This window comes from Vanellus vanellus (assembly GCF_965231255.1).
Source record: "Vanellus vanellus genome assembly, chromosome: 3".
In the NCBI taxonomy this organism is placed as follows: Eukaryota; Metazoa; Chordata; class Aves; order Charadriiformes; family Charadriidae; genus Vanellus; species Vanellus vanellus.
Window position 1 is genome coordinate 24,915,837 of NC_138907.1, and position 18,504 is coordinate 24,934,340.

An 18,504-nucleotide genomic window follows, 5' to 3' on the forward strand; every position below is an offset into this window, starting at 1 on the left:
GTCAGCAGTACTAAAACTGGGTTTGACTTTTTTCTCTCCCCCCATATTTCTGGTCCCTGAAGTTTGGGTGATTTTTCACTGTGAGTATCTTAGGAGTGTTTTCTAGAGGGAAGTACAGAATGCTTCACGCCATACACACAGCTTATGCTTGCAGTCTAACCCCGGGGCAGAAGAAACGGCCCATAGTTCTCTTGCACTTCCCACCATGTTCTTTGTAGCGCTTAATGCAGAGTTCATCTTTTGGTCACGCGAATGCAGTAGGACTTGTACAATTCACAGCTTAGCCCCCTTTCCTGCCATTAACAGGAGGCAGGGGACCTGTCTTCAGAAGGTCTGAAGAGCAAAAGGTCTGTTGAAGACCTGCTCCTGGCAATTGAGTCAAAATCCTCTCCTCAGTGCAATGTAGCTTTGCCTTTCTCCTCCTAAGGCTCTTTTTCAGTCAGTTTGGGAAAACACGCGATGTAGCATAATAGAGCATCCTAAATCGGTGTGTGTGAGGTGGGGCTAATGCTGTGTTGATGGTCAAACCATGAATTGCAATGGAACATCTGCACACACAACGAGTCTGGATATGAAGAGGTGGCACAATTTCAGCTTTTGTTTGTGTCATAAGTACTCAAAATGAAATGTTCAGATTTGCTCACCAGTGCATAGTCACTAAGCTGGCAGGGATTTTAAAGAAGTAGAGAAAAAAATATTGTATGTAATAAGAAAACTAAATTTTTAAGTTCCCTTCAGTTCATTGTTCAGAAGTGGGCTTTGAGGACATCATACCATGCGATGCCAAACTGTGTGGGTAGCTAATTCTGAAAAAGTTGTGTTACATTTGTGACACACCCTACCGCTGTACACAATTAACAGCCCACCCTTGGAAATCACGTAACCAATGAATGATGTACTCTGCAGAGGCTAGTTGGTCGTTTCTGGCAGCAGGCCTAATTAATAATGGCCACAGTGGTCCTACTGAGTGAGTTAGCTCAGGTAGCCATGTCTAATGCGACGACAGGGTTAGACATTCCCAAGTGATCTCTGGAGCGTGTTTCTGGATCCCTCGTCAACAAAATATTTCTTTTGTGTATTCTGCGCAGGTGTTTATATGGCATTCATCATACATGCACGCTATAGATTTGCAAGCAGAGAGGTACATGCACAAAGAGTTTGTTTACAAGGACAGACAGTTCTCACTTTGATTCCAGTTTGTATTTCATTTTAAATCGATTTAAATTTCAAGTAATATCCATTGCAGATGGACAGGGCTATAAATGGGATAGAATGAAGAGACTGGTTTGTTTTCAAAGATGGATTTTTTTCCTCAGTTTGGAAGTGTTTAGATACAGCTTTGTTTTGTTTCTCCCCATACTCGTCTGTAGAAGGCATAGTATCTCTTCGTTGTGCAGATAGTTGGTTGGCTTGTTGTTTCTTTAAGAAATGTAGGATGTTTCAACAGAATGTATAATAATAATACATGGCACTTTTATGATGCTGTTCATCTTCAAAGTGCTTTACAAACATAAATAAGTAGGTTAGCTTATGTTGGGATATACATTGGATAAAGGTCAATGGCAATTCAACTATAAAATTGATTAATAATAATATGACATAGATAAATAATATCATAGATTTTAGTTAGAAAAAATATATCAGGCAGTATTCTAAATGACAAGCGGAGTCCTCTTCTGGACATAAATGATATAGCAATTCTTTGGTTATACATACCAAAATATTTTAACTTGTTGCACAGGAGCGGAGCTTTGCCTAGCTTGGTATTTGTCATTATTTTTATTGCAACACAGTGTTTTGTTGCCACATGTCATTACTGGTTATAAATCTTTGCCAAGGGAAGCAAGCATCAGTTGCTGTCACGGTCCAACTAATGTTATTTAAGGAAAAGACCGACTTAGAATTTTCCTGCCCCACAATATCTAAGATGCTCCATAAAAATATCTGAAATATGGTACTTTGCTTACACACCTAAAATGTGAAACAGCAAACATGGGGGAGCAGTATGCAACAGTGCAAGACTGAGAGCGGAGAATGAAGGTAATGCTGGTAAATTTGCATGATTGCCTTGTAAGCATGTATTACATGGAGATAAACTTTCAAAATTGCCAAAAAGATTTAGGAGCGCCTATTTCCTTTCATTCTCAAAGTTTACTCCTGTAGACACTTCAGCATACGTTCACTTCCTAACTGAGCAGAACTCAGAAGCTCTAGATTGGCAGCAGAACGACCTATGCTTTCTAATAGGAGATGATGGTTGTGTTCTGTTCAATTCAATGAACTCTAGAAAGATTTTCTGCTATTTCTTGGCAGGGAGACTGCAGTAGGAGCAGGGCTTTTCATTATCTTTCTTTAAATAAAGAGCTTCAACTCACATCTTAGATTTGTTTAAAAAACTCAGGTGTAACATTACCCACTGATGTTGGCGTAAGTCTCTACATCTATCACTTGCGTGGCTTGAGATCCTCATGTTGTTTTTCGTCTGCGCCTTCGCTCTTTGCTTCGTGTCTCCTCTTAGCTCGGCTGAACAGATTAACTTTTAATGATGAATTGTGTATATTGAGCAAATACCCAATAGTGAAGTTGATGATAGTTTATAAACGCAAGGAGGAAAAAAAAGATGAAAAGCCACGTGTTTCTAATGTTGATATTTTCCTACAATGCTTAAAGTAAACGAGAAAAGCTTATGGGGTGGTTCTGGATCCAGCTCCTGATAGCTTATACTCCAGATGTTGAGTTTTTTTTTTTTTTTTTTTTTTTTTTTTTGTACTGCCCTCGGCTATCCTCATTCCCGGATCCTCTAGATCCACTCTCCCCTGTTTTCCCTTCCCTTGGCAAAGAGGGTAGAGAAATGGCACGATCCGCCTTTGGGTCAAGCCGCAGCAATTACTAGCTGCCAAAACAGACCAGTCTTGTTCTCGGCTCACGCACGGTGTGCTGAGAGTCAGCGGGCAGCGCTTTTTCCTTGGTGCAACAAGCTGGCCGGAGACCTCATAGCAGGGTATGGACTCGGGCTCTGACTTGAATAACAAATATGTTTATGTGCATATGTGCATATATTTGTGTGTACAGTTATGCATATGAAGTTCAATTTCGGAGTAATAGCCATTTTCTTAGAAAGGACCATGATCATACAGCTGGATTACAAAAGAGACATAGGAGGGACTTTCATTTTGCTGAAAACGTGAGACTTTTGGCTTGTGAACTTCAGGTTTGTTTTTCTCTTTATTGATACTAGTGCAATTAAATAGCGCATTTTCCAAAGTTAATGGAGGTGATAGCAGAGTAGTATTTTGGTAAATAAGAATCTCAAGCTGATTTCTTAAAATGTTAGACACCTCACTCTCATTGATCTAGATTTCATTGGAAATAAATGGAAGTGAAATGCCTAAAGAACCTTCAAGATTTGCCCCTTTATGTTTCTTGTCATTTAATTAAATAGGCTTATTGTAACACTTCAGTAAAATTTGTAGTTAGTTGGACTTTCCATTTCTATTCTAATAGAGGAAGCTATGCCTGGCCTAAAGTGGACTGAATCCTCTGGAAAAAATAAATTATAATTGAACTATAGACTTCAATAATGTGACCTGATAAGCATGTTCCTCTTTTATATAAATTTAAAAAAAAAAAAAAAGTTTGGAAAACTGTGGTGTGCTTGCTTTAATTTGGGGAGAAAGGGGAATGAAATTTATTATTTATTATTGTCATTTCGTTAAATGTATACATTTGCTTCATATACTTGGGTAAAAAGCTTTGGAGAGCGTTTGGATGGATCAGTTTAGCCTATTAATGTCGTGCCTGAGTGACTGTATGTTTACTTGATGGTTTTTCTTTGAAGAAAACTCAGCAGTTTCTTTGCATTTTTATTTAAATTTGTGTGATTATCGATTACCTTCATTTTTACATCCTCTGCTTTTGTGTATGTTTTAGCTCCACTCCAGCAACCTCCTCCTACAGGAGAAGTTCTCAATTCCTCTGTTATCAGTCTTTCATGGAGTCCCCCTGACTCTCCAAATTCTAACAGGCTTACTTACCAGCTATATAGGGATGAGGCTGAAATTTATACGACCGAAGACTCCTACCCTTATAGTAAGTATTTATAGAAAGGTGACGTCAAAGATTCTGTGTTTGTGTGTGTACATATCCATATAGATGTGCAATTTTTCTTAATTATTTCTCGTTTCTGTCATTATCATTTGCTGTGATTTTGGATACATTATTCTGTTTTCCTTTAGTGAGTTACTATTCCGTGTTATTTTGTTCGAAAGAACTGAATACTCCAGTCTAAAATCTGGCATACTGAGTCACCCAAAATGGCTGATCGTTTTTTACTTTTTAACCTGAAAAGCTTTAATTTGACTCACCAAAAGCATTCCCTGCAAATGTACGGATGCTTCAAAATCTAAAAAAGGCAAAGTTCCAGAGAAAGAATTAGGGTGAATGGGTGAGACTGCCATAATGTGCTTAAATTTGCTTTTTTCATCCTCCTGGTTTTAAACTGTTAACAGATTATGAAAGCTTTTTGTGGTCTCTAACTTTTAGCACCTTCTGTTAAGCTATCAGTGTAGCTCCTGATTTGCCTTTAGCAGCACCACTTTTCTCATGTTGAGGCTTGCAAAGGGATCCTCAGAAGGCAGTCCTCAAGGATTCGACACTCTGTCCTAGCTGGAAAGGCCATTTTGTGCTACTATTGATCCTCTTATCAAAGACAAGGAGATGGATTTGGATACTGTTGTTATGTATATATGGCACACAAGTGTTTTTTAAGAAGACGGGTGTGTTTTAATGGCAGTCATGTTTGATTTCTAGCAGCTTCTTTAGTTTGTTGCATTTTCATACCAATGCAGGCTCAATATTTTGCAGAAGTTGGGTCTTCCTAATTATTGGCACGTACCCTGGAGGGGGAAGAAAAATAAAAAAAAAGACTATTGTTCAGTTGGAAGCACAGGTCTTTTGGCATGAACCTAGCATTTTTATGTTCTGGTGCATGCTGCTGTGTTACAGTTGATTACTCTGTGGCTTCTGCTCTGAATTTGGACACTGCAGTACGTACTGTGAGAAAAGGTATGCGACCCCATGGAAGCATAGGGTTAAGTGATTGCGAGGAGAGAAAGCAACATTACAAAAAATTTTAGAGAGCCAATAGAAAATATTCCAATTCCTTAATTTGGTTTAGAAGCCTAACTTTAATAGAAACATGAATTAATTTCTGAAGAAAAGCTAGGATCCTAGGATACTAGGATATTTGTGCTCTGTAATGTACTTGAAACTGAGTGCGTTGTTGAGGATGTTATTTTATGACTGTGCCTACATACTCTGTAGAGAGTAAAAAATTCTGAACGTGTTTAGCTATATAACAAGACATTAGCATGTTTCTATTTAACAAAACATTATTTTGTAAAACCATAGATTTGGTTTCAAAAGACATTTTTGACATTTCCTGGCAATCCCCCTAATTAATGATGTGAAATCATCTGCTGGTGTTTGAATATCAAGAATACATTGTTAATGCTGTCAGAACTTTTGATAATGTTACTTTTTTCTCAGTATCACGTGGAATTTGTAACGCTTATGAAATGCCCCAAGAGTGCAACCGAATGAACATTATCTTATGACTAAATGAGAGTTTTATGGAAACATTGAACTTCCCAAGGAAAATTAAGAACAATCTTCCAAATCTGCATGATGATCTGGCTGATAGTATTGCAGAATGCCCAATTAAAACAATGTTTTCCTAACTGCTCTGGGAAACCAGAGGCTCAGGAGATACCAGTCCTTGTCTTGAGGATAAAACAAAATACTTGGCTAAAATGTGGAAAAAAGCCCCAAAGTTACTTACAATTCTAATGCCAAGTCATGTTGGTTCTAATTGTTTATAAATGTAGCTAAATACATGGTGGAGTTGTTCACCTGAGGAATGCAGAACCTTTTGGCTTTATCCAATTTTATCTAGCCTATATTCCTAGTGAAACAGATTTACCACCTGGTGATCAAGTGTTCATCAACACCAAATGAACTTTCTTGTCATGTTGACATGGTGCTGGTTACTTTTCTGGTACACGATATCAACATTCTGGGAGATTTGCCTATTCCGATCCCTGTACTTGAAAAGAGGAAAGCAATGTGCTTGCTCTTGACATTAGACCTGGAGCCCTAGAGTCCCTAGAGTCTGTGTCTGTTCCAGAGGCTGGGTTTTGGGGGTTGGTTGGTTGTAGAGCTAGGGTGGCCTTGGTGCAGTCATGAATGCAAGTATGAATTCTGGAGTTGGCATTTTGGTAGGGAGGTGGTTCTGGATAATGGTCTAGCTCACTTGTTGGGTCCAGATGATGTTCTAAATCACTTGTTCATTTTAGATTGGGTTCCAGTTCGCTTGCTGGTTCTCAGTCATTGGTTCAGGATTGGTTCAGGACCGTAGTCTAACTCTAGCTTGCTTGTTTCTTCAGGACCGCTTGTTGGCTCTAGAGCAGGTTCTAGCTTTCCTGTTGGTTCCAGATAATGTTCTAGCTCACTTTGTTGGGCTTGTTGTTCTAGATTGCGTTCTAGCCTGTGATCTAGATCGGGTCCCAGGTCAGTATATGGTTCTAGAGCAGGGTTGGCTTGCCAGGGGGGAGGTCCCAGAATCTAGTTCAGGTGGTACTCCTGTTGTGTCATCTCACAAGGGTTTGTGGTACTTGCTGCTGCTGATATCAGTCTTGCTGGGATTTTTCTTTCTTTCTTTTTTTTTGCTTGTGTACTTTTTTTCTTCTTTGTGGCTCTTCTGAGTTGAAGGCCCATAGGATGGGAATCCTATCATCCCATAAAGTGCAGCTCTCCCAAGTTTCTAGCATGCTGACTTGTGCTGCCTCTGCAGCCATTCTTTTGTCTCTGGAGACAAAATTGGAAACTGGACACATGGCAAACTCCTCCATGACGGTGTCCTTCCCAGCAACTGATTGTCACACTCTTACCCTGAGGACTCTTGCCAGCCTGTCCAAGTCTAACACTTGTTGAATTGGCCCATTCTTGCACCCAGAAGCACTTCTGTCAGGGCAGGTGTGTCCATGCAGCTTAGAAAGGGCTCAACAATTCTAGACTACACTCGAATACTTGCATCTGCAGTTGTGAACAGCATGCTGACCTGAAAGCTGAAGAAGAAACCGCTGAATGTTGCTGGCAAGACTGAGATCTGCTGCATCACTTGCCTGCTCACTATTCATGCATGGGGATGTTGCAATAACCATTGCTGCCACTGGCAGAGCCATTCTGTAACCTTGCCTGAAGTACTAGGGTTTGAAAGGCATGAAGATGAAGTCTCCTTACTGCTGGACTCCAGCAATAAGTTTGTGATCGCTATAGGTGGTTGAAGCACTGGAAGTAATTATTGGGCTGCTTTTGTACTACAATGTCCAGGGTCGAATATCTAGCAATAGTAATAATTTTTGGTCCTCTTCTTTAAGTTGTACTCAGGGCTGACTTGACAGTGCAGACGTACAGAGAAGACTTGGAAATAGCTGTGTCCTCTCCATTTGGTTTGAAAAAAATTATCTGTGCTCTGGCATGTAATATATTACTCAGTGTTCACTATTTCTTAAGGCAAAACAGTGTATAGTGATACAGCTGTACGTAAATTCATGTTGTGCTGTGATGACTAAGATGTGCAACTACTTCTGGGATATACCCCGGAGTTATTCATGGTCATGGCTGCTAAAAAGCTATCTAAATTAATGGAAAGTAGGGGGTGAGGAAGGTAAATACAAGCTTTGGATATATCTTTTTAATAATTATTTGCACTTCTGTTTCACTTTTCATCCAATATCAAATGTTTTACAAATTAACTATTAAAGCACTGGTTTAGAAGTGAGGAAGTGAAAGCATAGAAAGGTGAAATATTTGGTCTTATTCTATGAAATGAATAAAAAAAAACCAAGAGTGAAAATTTACAGAATGCTTTTGGGTTTTTTTTTCTAAATCAGATCACCAATATAGATGCTGATTTACATTTGAAATAATTATTTCCAAGCAAAGGAGGTATAAGAAGATAATTGTATTAATCTTGTTTATTATTAAATCAGGAACTAGGAGAAATTCAGTAGAAAAATTTCTTTAGTGATGCCAATGTGCAGTGAAAGATGATAAAGGGAAAAGGGGAGGGTTTTTTTCCCTCTTAAAAAATAAAAAAGTTGAGAAGCTACAATGTTCATAATGATCTCAAGAAAGCGTGCGAATGGGCATAAATATCTTGCAACTTGGATTAGAGCTTTGAGTATGCAAATTAAGATTATTTTTAATGTGTTAGACTGATACAATTTTCTTCTTATCGGTTTGTTCTAGGTGTTCAGACCTTCACTGATGCCATGTTATCTCCGTATACCTTCTATTCCTATTACGTCCAAGCCAGCAACGTTCGTGGTTTTACAAGAAGTGCTTCAGTGACATACAGAACAAAATCTGGGACACCTACAGGAAGCTTGCATTTAAATCCTGTCTTTCCTGTTAGTCACCACTCTGTTTTACTTTACTGGACAAACCTCTCCAATGACTCTGGGCCCATAGAAAAATACATTTTAACATGTACTAGCTTGGCTGATCTTCAGCCTTGTGGTCAGTATGAAGGCTTAAAACCTTCAGCAATTATTTGGAATCTCATTCCATTTACAAAGTATGTTTTTTCTGTGCAAGGTTGTACTAGTGGAGGTTGCTTAAAGAGCCAGCCAGTAACAGTAATTACTGCACAAGCTCCTCCAGAAGGGCTACACCCACCAATGATAGAAATCATCAGCTCTACAGAACTGGCTGTGGAATGGTCACCACCTGAGAAACCAAACGGTAGGACATTGCATTTACTTTTGTAAGTTACAGATTTTGCAAAGAAAAAGCGGCATATTCTCAAATCTGGTTAGAATATCCTTATCCTTGTGACATGAGACTGAGAATGAAGTAAGGCGTTGTCTGAATTTGTCTGTCTGCCAGTAAATCACAGAATCACAGAATGGTAGGTGTTGGAAGGGACCTTCGGAGGTCATCGAGTCCAACCACCCTGCCAAAGCAGGTTGACTTAGAGCAGGTTGGACAGGATCACAACCAGGTGGGTTTTGAATATCTGCAGAGAAGGAGACTCCTCAGCCTCTTTGGGCAGCCTGTTCCAGTGCTCTGCCACCCTCAAAGTAAAGAAGTTTTTCCTCATGTTGAGACAGAATTTCCTGTGTTCTGGTTTGTGCCTGGTGCCTCTTGTCCTGTCACTGGGCACCACTGAAAAGAGTCTGGCCCCATCGTCTTGACACCCGCCCTTTAGATATTTATAAGCACTGATGAGGTCCGCTCAGTCTTCTCTTCTCCAGGCTAAACAGACCCAGGTGTCTCAGCCTTTCCTCATAAGAGAGATGCTTCAGTCCTTTGATCTTCTCTGTAGCCCTCCACTGGACTCTCTCCAGTAGTTCCTTGCCTTTCTTGAACTGGGGAGCCCAGAACCGGACACTACTCCAGATGTGGCCTCACCAGGGCAGAGTAGAGGGGGAGGATGACCTCCCTCAACCTGTTGGCCGTGTTCTTTTTAATGCACCCCAGGAGACCATTGGCCTTCTTGGCCACCAGGTCACATTGATGGGTCATGGTCAACTTCTTGTCCAGCAGGACTCCCAAGTCTCTCTCTGCAGAGCTGCTTTCCAGCAGGTCAACCCCCTAACCTGTACTGGTGCATGGGGTTATTCCTCCTCAGGTGCAGTACCCTACACTTACCCTTGTTGAGCTTCATTAGGTTCATCTCTGCCCACTCTCCAGCCTGTCCAGGTCTCCTTGAATGGCGGCACAGCCTTCTGGTGCGTCAGCCACTCCTCCCAGTTTTGTGTCATCAGCAAACTTGCTGAGGGTACACTCTGTCCCCTCATCCGGGTCATTGATGAATATGTTGAACAAGACTGGACCCAGTACTGAGCCCTGGAGAACACTGCTAGTTAAAGGCCTCCAGCTGGACTCTGTGCTGCTCCTCTCAGCCCTCTGAGCTCTGTCATTCAGCCAGTACTCAGTCTACCTCACTGTCTACTCATCTCCATGTGTCCCCAGAATCTGTGGTTTATTCTTTTGGAGTCCAGAACTCCAATTGGATGTGTTTGGTCCGGGATTTAGCCCTTAGTGGCATCTGCTGCAGCAAAAATCACATGTATAATTAAACATTTACAGTAAAATTAATTTTTTCCTAATTTGCCAGATCACCTAGTTCAGACAGATGTGGTGATATTGCCTTACAAAGAATAAATGAGCAGATAACAATTATGGAAAAAAATAATCTAAAAATTAACAGAGAATTCTGTTTTTAAAACCATCCGTCATGTGTAGTAGCTAATTGCATTACCAGTATAACTTTGTTAGGGATTAGGTGATTGCCAAGAGTTGCTGGTCTAACTTGCGTAATAATATTTTAGATTTTTGAAACTGAGAACACAGCTGTTGCAGGATACTTTTGTGATGCCATAGACTTTACTGGTAAACACTTTATCTTTTAATATATGTGCAATGGAGCTTTGTGAACTTGCACTTACATGCACAAATATTTGTGCATGCAAAAAGAAGCATTTTGATCTTCACGAAGTGGGCATCTGTGTACGGGGAGCTCAGTTTTCTCTTCAAACGTTTCATTTGCCAGCTATTACCAGATTAGACAGGAAGAATGCCCGCACAAGAATTCCTGTGTGTATTTAGAGGGGCAGTTCCTACAGCGCAGGTCATGATATTTGCTGTTAGCACTTTTCCCTCAACCCATAGCCTGTACTCTTCATAGTTTACTCCAGCACCATTACATGCGTGTAATTGCCAGCACAGGCAGATTTAAGCAATGCTCTCATATTTCTTTTGATGTCTGGTCAGATTTCCTGGTCTTTCTAAAGACAAAGAGAGAAGCTGTTTCTCCCAAGCAACCGCTCCAGTTCTCTGCATGAATACAGACCCAAATATATACATTAAATGGTGGTTAACTATCTCCTGGCTTTGCTATTTCTCTCCTCTTTTCCATTTTGGGAAATCTCCAGTCAGCTTTCTTACAGTCTATTCCTACAATTAAACTGCTTCCACGATCCAGCCTAGATCGTGTATCACTTCATACCACGATATTGGAGGTTTTTTTCCAAAGTGAAGAGACCTTCCAGCATACGTAATAGGTTTACATTGATGGAAAACTGACACACACATATATCTCCTATCCAGTAGTATGTTCTAAAAGTTTAGCATTAAACTCAAAAATTCCCCACCTATTGTGTAATAAATAAATAAATTTTTTTAAAAATCAAAACATTTAAATATCCTTTTGAAAATCAGAGACCTGAAGTAGTTTCCAGTAATATTTGATCAGAACTTTAGGATATTGTATTCCAGTGATGGCAGTAGAACTCCTACTGTAATCCAGCCATTTGTTTTCAAATCCCAAAATTGCACGGAGGATGAAATAAACAGTGTAATGCAAGAAATGCCAAAGTGAGTGTTTGGATGAAAATAGCAGAAATAAGGAAAACTTCTTATGCTATATTTTCTATGATGTCAATAGATTGATTTTTAGCTCTAAATATATTGGTGCTGGTATTTTCGTAGCACTCTAGAAATCGTTTAAACGCACCGATTTTTTGGCTTTTTTCTCTAGGCATAATTATAAGATATGAACTTTACATGAGAAAAAAATTAAAACCGGCTGGGAACATTCTTCCTCCCGAAATTCGTATTTTCCAAAGCAGTGGATGGCTCAGTCCTCAACCAGTTTTGGAGTCTCCTAACGAAAATGCCCTGGCCCCACCACAGACCAGTACCACAGTCACTGATCTGGAGCCATTCACAGAGTATGAATTCTATGTGCTAGCAGTAAACATGGCAGGTAGCGTATCTTCAGACTGGATATCAGGACGAACAGGAGAGGCTGGTAAGTATTGTTTTGAATTTGTTTGATACAAATGAAAGGAAAAACTAAATTAGAATGCATTCTTTTTATTTTTCAATAAAACGTGTCTAGTGATGATACAAATAGGGACAAATTTTCATTTAACTAATTAAAGATAGGTCAGACTATCTCAGAATTTAGCACGTTAAGCAAAAAAGTTTTCTTCACCATAAAGTCATACTGTTGAAGAAAATGATCCCTGTCAATTAAACCAAAATTTCAAAACTACAAGATTGCAAAATCTACCAAACGGTGTTTGAGTTCTTCACTGTTTTCCCAGTTGTTATTTATGTGTTCTTTAAAGGGAGAAAACATGAAAAAGTACTGGTTTTGTCACAAATGTATTAACAGTTGGTGTGAATCAGGAATGTTGTCCAAGAAAGTACATATATTCAGAAATGAGGTTCTAATGAGTTTTCCTGAACTGAGGCTTTCATTGTTTAGAACAAAGCAGTTTTTTGAAGAACTTGAGAGGGTTACCTTTTCAGGAGTATAGTGCTTGAAACTTTTCATGGGCTTTTATGGGGGCCAAGTGGCATAATGTGGACCATTTTCTTTCAGAAGTTTAACCAGTTCACAAGGCTCTTATTACGACCCTTCTCTTCAGATTTTTTTCAAAAGGGCTTGCCACTTGACATATTAGTTGAAATTACAGCTATTTACTTTAATGCATTCATTAGAAATCTAAGGCTTTTTGGCTGACAGAACCCATGTTTTGCAGTAAAACATCTCCATTACATCACTGATGCTTTTGTTTGCTGTTAGGTTGAAAATCATGTCCTCAGTCATTTGCTCCTGCAAAACAGCAGGCTAAACTAATTCCCCTTTCAAAATGAGTCTTTGTGCTTATCTGTTCTTAAATACTATATGTTATAAAAGTGTTAAATTGTATTTGGGAAGAGGTCCATTAGTGTGTTGTTTGTACGTAGCAGAAGTGCTATGAGTTGGTATCCTATTATTACAGAGTAATCAGGTGGGGATTTAACTGCAGTGCAAACAATCCTTTTACAGATTTACTACGGAAGACAGGGGAACTGTTTTGTAAGAAGTGAGAGACATGTTAATTTCAAACTGGCCTAGCAAACAAAATTGCTTTTAAGATGCTGAAGTATTGAACACTTTTTGCTTTTATCAGTTTTTTCCCAGGTTGCATGAAGTTTGTCTTCAAGACTTTTTCATTTGGATGTACTTTCCTACCTGCTACAGGGGTTAGGACTTTAGTGCTGATTGGTATTTCTTTGAAGGTATAGGCAGAGTTTTATTCTGCACTCATCACCAGAGTAGAAAACAGGAGAATGATGGGTGAGGTACTTTTTATGTGCTATCAAAATAACCTGAAAATTCCTGTTAGACTTGAAAAATAAGGTTAAAAAAAGAAAAAGGAAAGACTGTCTGAAATGGTGTTTTGCAAATACGGTGAGAAAGCTTGGATTACACACGTTGCTCACGTATTTTATGAATGTTACTCTATTAATTTTATTTTAGCCCCAGTGTTCATGACACCTCCATCAGTGTTCCCTCTTTCACCGTATTCCCTTAATGTGTCATGGGAAAAACCTGCAGATAATTTAGCAAGAGGAGATGTGATGGGATACAGCATCAGTTTGATGACAGAACAGCAGTTCTTGCCACCATTTTCACAGGTATTGTTGTTAGTTACATTAAGTTTTTCCTAACTGGTAATAATAAAATTAATAAAGTCTGATGTCCTCCTTGACATTGTGGTTAATCCTTTCCTTGATTTGCTGTATATCCTCTGATCTAACTTTTTCACCTCTCAATTTGTCTCGAGTGCTCTGTAACGTGACATGCTGCTTTCAGGTTTTAAGTTGTATTCCTGAGCTGACTTGTTTTCAGTAGTGGGTGAGATTCAAAATTAGAAGGGATGAGATTGAGCAAAAACATTTAAATTGCCTTGATCTTTGCGTGTTCTGATTCTGTATTATTGCTATATTTGCTGATATGCTTAAAGCCATGTTGTTTTGTAGGAATCTGCATTTTCATTAAGAAACTACCGGTCTGGCTTCCTGGAGAATGGACAAATCTTTGAAGTGAGGAAACCTAAAATAGCAGAAAACCAACTTTCTAAAGTCTAAATATGTAATTTACTCTGAGGGTGGTAAAACAGTGGAACAAGTTGCCCAGAGAAGTTGTGGATGCCCCATCCCTGAAAGTGTTCGAGGCCAGGCTGGATGGGGCTTTGAGCCACTCAGTCTCGTGGAAGATATCCCTGCCCATGGCAGGGGAGTTGGAACTAGATGATCGTTAAGATCGCTTCCAACCCTAACCATTTTGTGATTGAAAAATACTCTTGTAATTTTTGAGTAACGGGGGTTGGCAAACAAACACCATGGCAGTAGTAGTAAGCTAAAAGCTTAGGAATGAGCACAAATTGCTTCTGGTCACAGGCTTGCAAGATTTTTCATCTAAATAAACATCTGATAAAGAAGTTATGTAAGATACAACAGGTTATTCAGTTCCACTCTCTCTTCTACTAACAAAGTAAAGAGGATTCAGATGTCTGTAGGTATTAGTTATTCCTCTTGCTCCTAATGCCTGCTAATCATGTCGCTCATTCAACGGTGGTCGGATTTCACCACTTAACAGTGTCATCTTCGTCATCTGGATTGTAGCTGCACCGTTTGTAGTGATAGCTGCACCACCACAGTTTTATGAGGCAATAACTTTGTTTCCTCATTTATCCACTCAGGAACTGGCTTATTACCTCATAAAACAGTGTGATGGGAACTGTTATCACCTAAATCCAAGCTTGTTCAGATTCTCCAAAATAATCCTCTCCCCCAGTTGGTCTTTGCAGGTTTTTCCACATCTAAATGAAGGAATCTGCAAATTCAGAGGCAAGTTTCTTATTAGTCAGCATGTCATCAGTTAATGGGAATTAAAAATATTATTAACCATCGTCTTGCAATCTGTTTGCTTTGCAGGTTTTGCATATAGCTGAGGCTCATGAGCTATCCTATGTGGTGGCGGGATTAAAACCTTACAGGACGTACAACTTCACTCTTACTCTCTGCAATCGAATTGGTTGTGTAACCAGTGAGCCAGGCACGGGGCAAACCTTGGCAGCTGGTAAGGAAACAATCGGTATCAAAGTGCAAAGCTGACACACAGTTAACTAATGAACGTCATTAAGATGATCGTAGTTTGATGCACAGTGACAGGGGTAGGTGTTGTATTAATACAAAGTGGCTTGCTTAATTATTATTTGTTTATCTTGACAGATTAAAACCAAAATATTTTCGATGAAGGTTTAAGGTACGCTATTATGGCAACAGGATTTGTATACAGCGCTCTCAACTGCAAGCGGTGGATATGTGTATTTTTGTTCCTATTTATTTAAACAGTAACTGTACATAAATGTGGCTGAACCCATTCGTTCATTTATGATACAAAGAAGTTGTTAATTGGTTGTTGGGGATTTTTAGCATGTGTCATGTTTGCATGACAGGGCATGCAAAACGCACATGCTGTGCCAGTACCTGCTAACCCATGAAGAAGGACTTGCATGGGTTTTATATTAAACTCTAACATATGTACGTAGTGTATTTGTGTGTCTTAATCAGAAGCAACGTACATGCTTTGAGTCTGTTCTTTTGAAAATATTTATTTTTTTTTAGCCCCTGAGATTTATGAGAATTTGCTTTGTAGATACTTGGTGCGTATACTCACACTTTCCTATGGAAACAATGCTTAAGAAACTGCATATATGTGCCTGTGCACCTTAATAAATGTTCAGTCTTTGAGTTAATTTCAACCACATATGTCAGAGACTTCAAAGGTACTAACTTTCTACAAATTTAGGAGAAAATAAGCATCGGTACAGAACAGAGATGCAGAAAGCCCGTATTTACTTTGAAGAAAAGACTGGCGTGAATCCGCTTCTTAGACATCAGAGGATCAAGAGGGTTTTAAGAGAGAAATTGTTAGGAAAATCAGCTTCACAAGTCTCTTTATTCATGAAACGAGGTCATCAGTACAGCTCTTTAATACTATAAATATAAGCTCAGGATGAATGCTATGTGACATACTAGTGGTCACCTGCAGACAGCTGACTACTCAACATTGTGATTTCCTTTTGTATAGGCATTTAAAACACATTAATTACTTTCACAATATTAGCATTTTCAGTTAAGGAATTAGTGGTGGTGTCATGTGGATGTTGTGATTATGATCTTTGAAATTACCTCTCTTATGTGATTTGGTGTCTCATAGGAAAAAAAAACCTGAACATTTCTGCTGTGCAGAATGTTTTCCTAGGCTGCATGGGCTGTATTGGAGTTGCTTGAATTCCATCAAAGCTCCTCCGCATAATCAATGAAGAAATATCGGAGCTTCCAGACAGGGGATAAGGAGTTGCCTGGAGCCAGGAAACAGGAAGCTTTATATACATGAACTGAAGTGGAATTCAAGCTGTTGGGATATTACCTATAGTCTGTCTTCTGTTCTTCCTCTATTTATTTAACTGCCTTTCTATTTGTTCTCAAGTGGAAGACAGATGATTTGTTCCTTGATTCACCATGTCATCTTCATGTTTCAGGGGGCAAAGGTTGTTCTGTCAGTCTTCTCTCTTGCTGAATTGCTGATTCCAAAATTTTGTTTCCTCGTACTGCCACCTCTTAAAGTTTCAATCTGGCCATCTCCAGAGCCTCCTGCTTACATGACTATGATTTAATCCCATACCACACAGCCGTGCAAGGATCAGCATTCCAGTCTGTGCTGATAACCATGGAAACAAATATGGCCTAACCGGCACACCTTAGTACTACAAATGATCCAACTTTGCATTTATACATTTATTAAAAGATTCAGAAACAATAGCTGAGTTGTGCTTGACAGCTTGTTTATGACCATCTCCTCCCTGGTTGTGTTAATACTTAGAGACCTATCGCATTAGCGAAGACAGGAGAATACAAAATAGAATAACAGATGCGTCCCCATTTATTAGCTGTTCTGCAGTGTAGCCTTTCCTTGCTTACTGTTGTAAGCCTTGAAAGCAAAGAATCAGTCCCGTATTGTGTTCCTTTTATGTTTTTAAAGCATTTTAATGCCATGTCTTACCTGTTGACAAACTAAAGAGTAAAGCACTTAAATTTTGCATCCAATTTTATGTTCCACCATTCACATTTTTCATTTCTGGAGAAAATTGTTTAATAATCACCATCCATGTTTTCTTTGTGTGTGCACGTTCTACCTTGTGAAGTTCTGTAAAACTGTGTTTCCAGAGAAAATGTAAAAGAAACACTGCTTATGTATTTCTGTGATGACTCTTAGATCAAAGCAAGTTCAAACTTGGAACAAAGTTAGAAGAAACCAGTCCCTGTCATTTGTAAAAACAGATGATCAAGTCTTAGTCCATTAATATCCTTTTGTGTCATTGAATGGTGGAAAATGACATTAAAATTGCCTTTCTAGGACTGTTGAGGAGTTCTGTTTTGTGAAGGAATGTCTCCCTGGCACAAAGACAGCCTCCTTGGCTGGACGCCAGTCCCCCTCCATGCCCTGGCAAAGGGAGCTTTTTGGAGGAAGTCTCGACTGAAATGTGCTCCAGCACGACGGTCCCCTTGCATCGTAACACAGTCCAGAAGCTTTGAATTGTGTTCCAAGTTGAGCTAGAGGTTATACTAAATTAGACTAATTCTCTCCGCTGATCCCAAGGAGGATAATGGAAAACCATCTCTACCCCTTCCATGTGTGGAACGTACTGATTTATTAGGTGGAGCATTTAAATCAATGGTTACCTTGATGACTGTGATTTTGGCATGTCCAACTGATGTATATAACCAAGAGGCTTGCTTTTAGAGTTGCCAATGCCTTCTAAAATTTGCCACTAGAAGTCTCAAGTAATTTTTAAGCTTTGTTAATATCCATTAGGTTACTTTGAAAACTAGCTACAAAAAAAAAATCCAAACTCTTCAAAATCTTTCTTCTTTTTCTCGGGTAACGTGTTTTTTTATATGGCATACCACAGCAAATAAAAACAAGGGCAGAAACAAGGGCATGAAATCATTAGAAACAAAAATGCTGAGGAAGAAAAGAAAGAGGTTTTGAGGGAGAATTTAAAAGTCAAAAAAAGGGATTTTGGGGTCATGGCCAGAATTTAGGGGTAAGACCTAAGAGAGCAGAAGCATCAGAAACAGTCTGCTGATCTGAATAAGAAGTTCTTCTTCTGAATAAGAAGTTTTTTGGAGTATTACTTAAAATTGGTTAAAGTAATCCAGAAGCAAACATAACGAGTAGATCCCTTCTAACCTGGTTCAGTAGAGGCATCTATACCAGGGGTATTTCCTGAGTAGCTTTGCAGGAGGAGAGTAAAAGAAAACTAAAATAATCCATATGTCCTTGAGTCAGACTGGCAAAAAAAATCTCCTCACCAATACATCCACCCATGATATTTGTAAATTATATTGAAAGATGACAATTGAGCCAGAAGAATGCGAGGAAAGAGAGTGAGAAAGCAATCAAAATAGAATTAATAAAAATTGAATTATTTTATAAAAAAGCTGAGTGGTAGCTGTCAAAAATGCATATGAAACCAGGAAGGAGAATAAGTGCGGTAAATAAGAGAACTTGCACAGATATGCCCAACG

General features: G+C 39.1%; 1 protein-coding gene across 1 annotated transcript in view; it reads left to right on the forward strand.

Moving 5' to 3' along the window:
• USH2A (usherin) overlaps positions 1–18,504 on the forward strand; it is a gene marked incomplete at its 3' end in the record, with an annotated part of 409,152 nt that overhangs the window by 83,013 nt on the left and 307,635 nt on the right. The window contains exons 15-19 of the mRNA XM_082480510.1: positions 3,931–4,089; positions 8,311–8,805; positions 11,606–11,878; positions 13,382–13,539; positions 14,842–14,986. Coding sequence (XP_082336636.1) covers positions 3,931–4,089; positions 8,311–8,805; positions 11,606–11,878; positions 13,382–13,539; positions 14,842–14,986 — 1,230 coding nt within the window. The remainder of the gene's footprint in view (positions 1–3,930; positions 4,090–8,310; positions 8,806–11,605; positions 11,879–13,381; positions 13,540–14,841; positions 14,987–18,504) is intronic.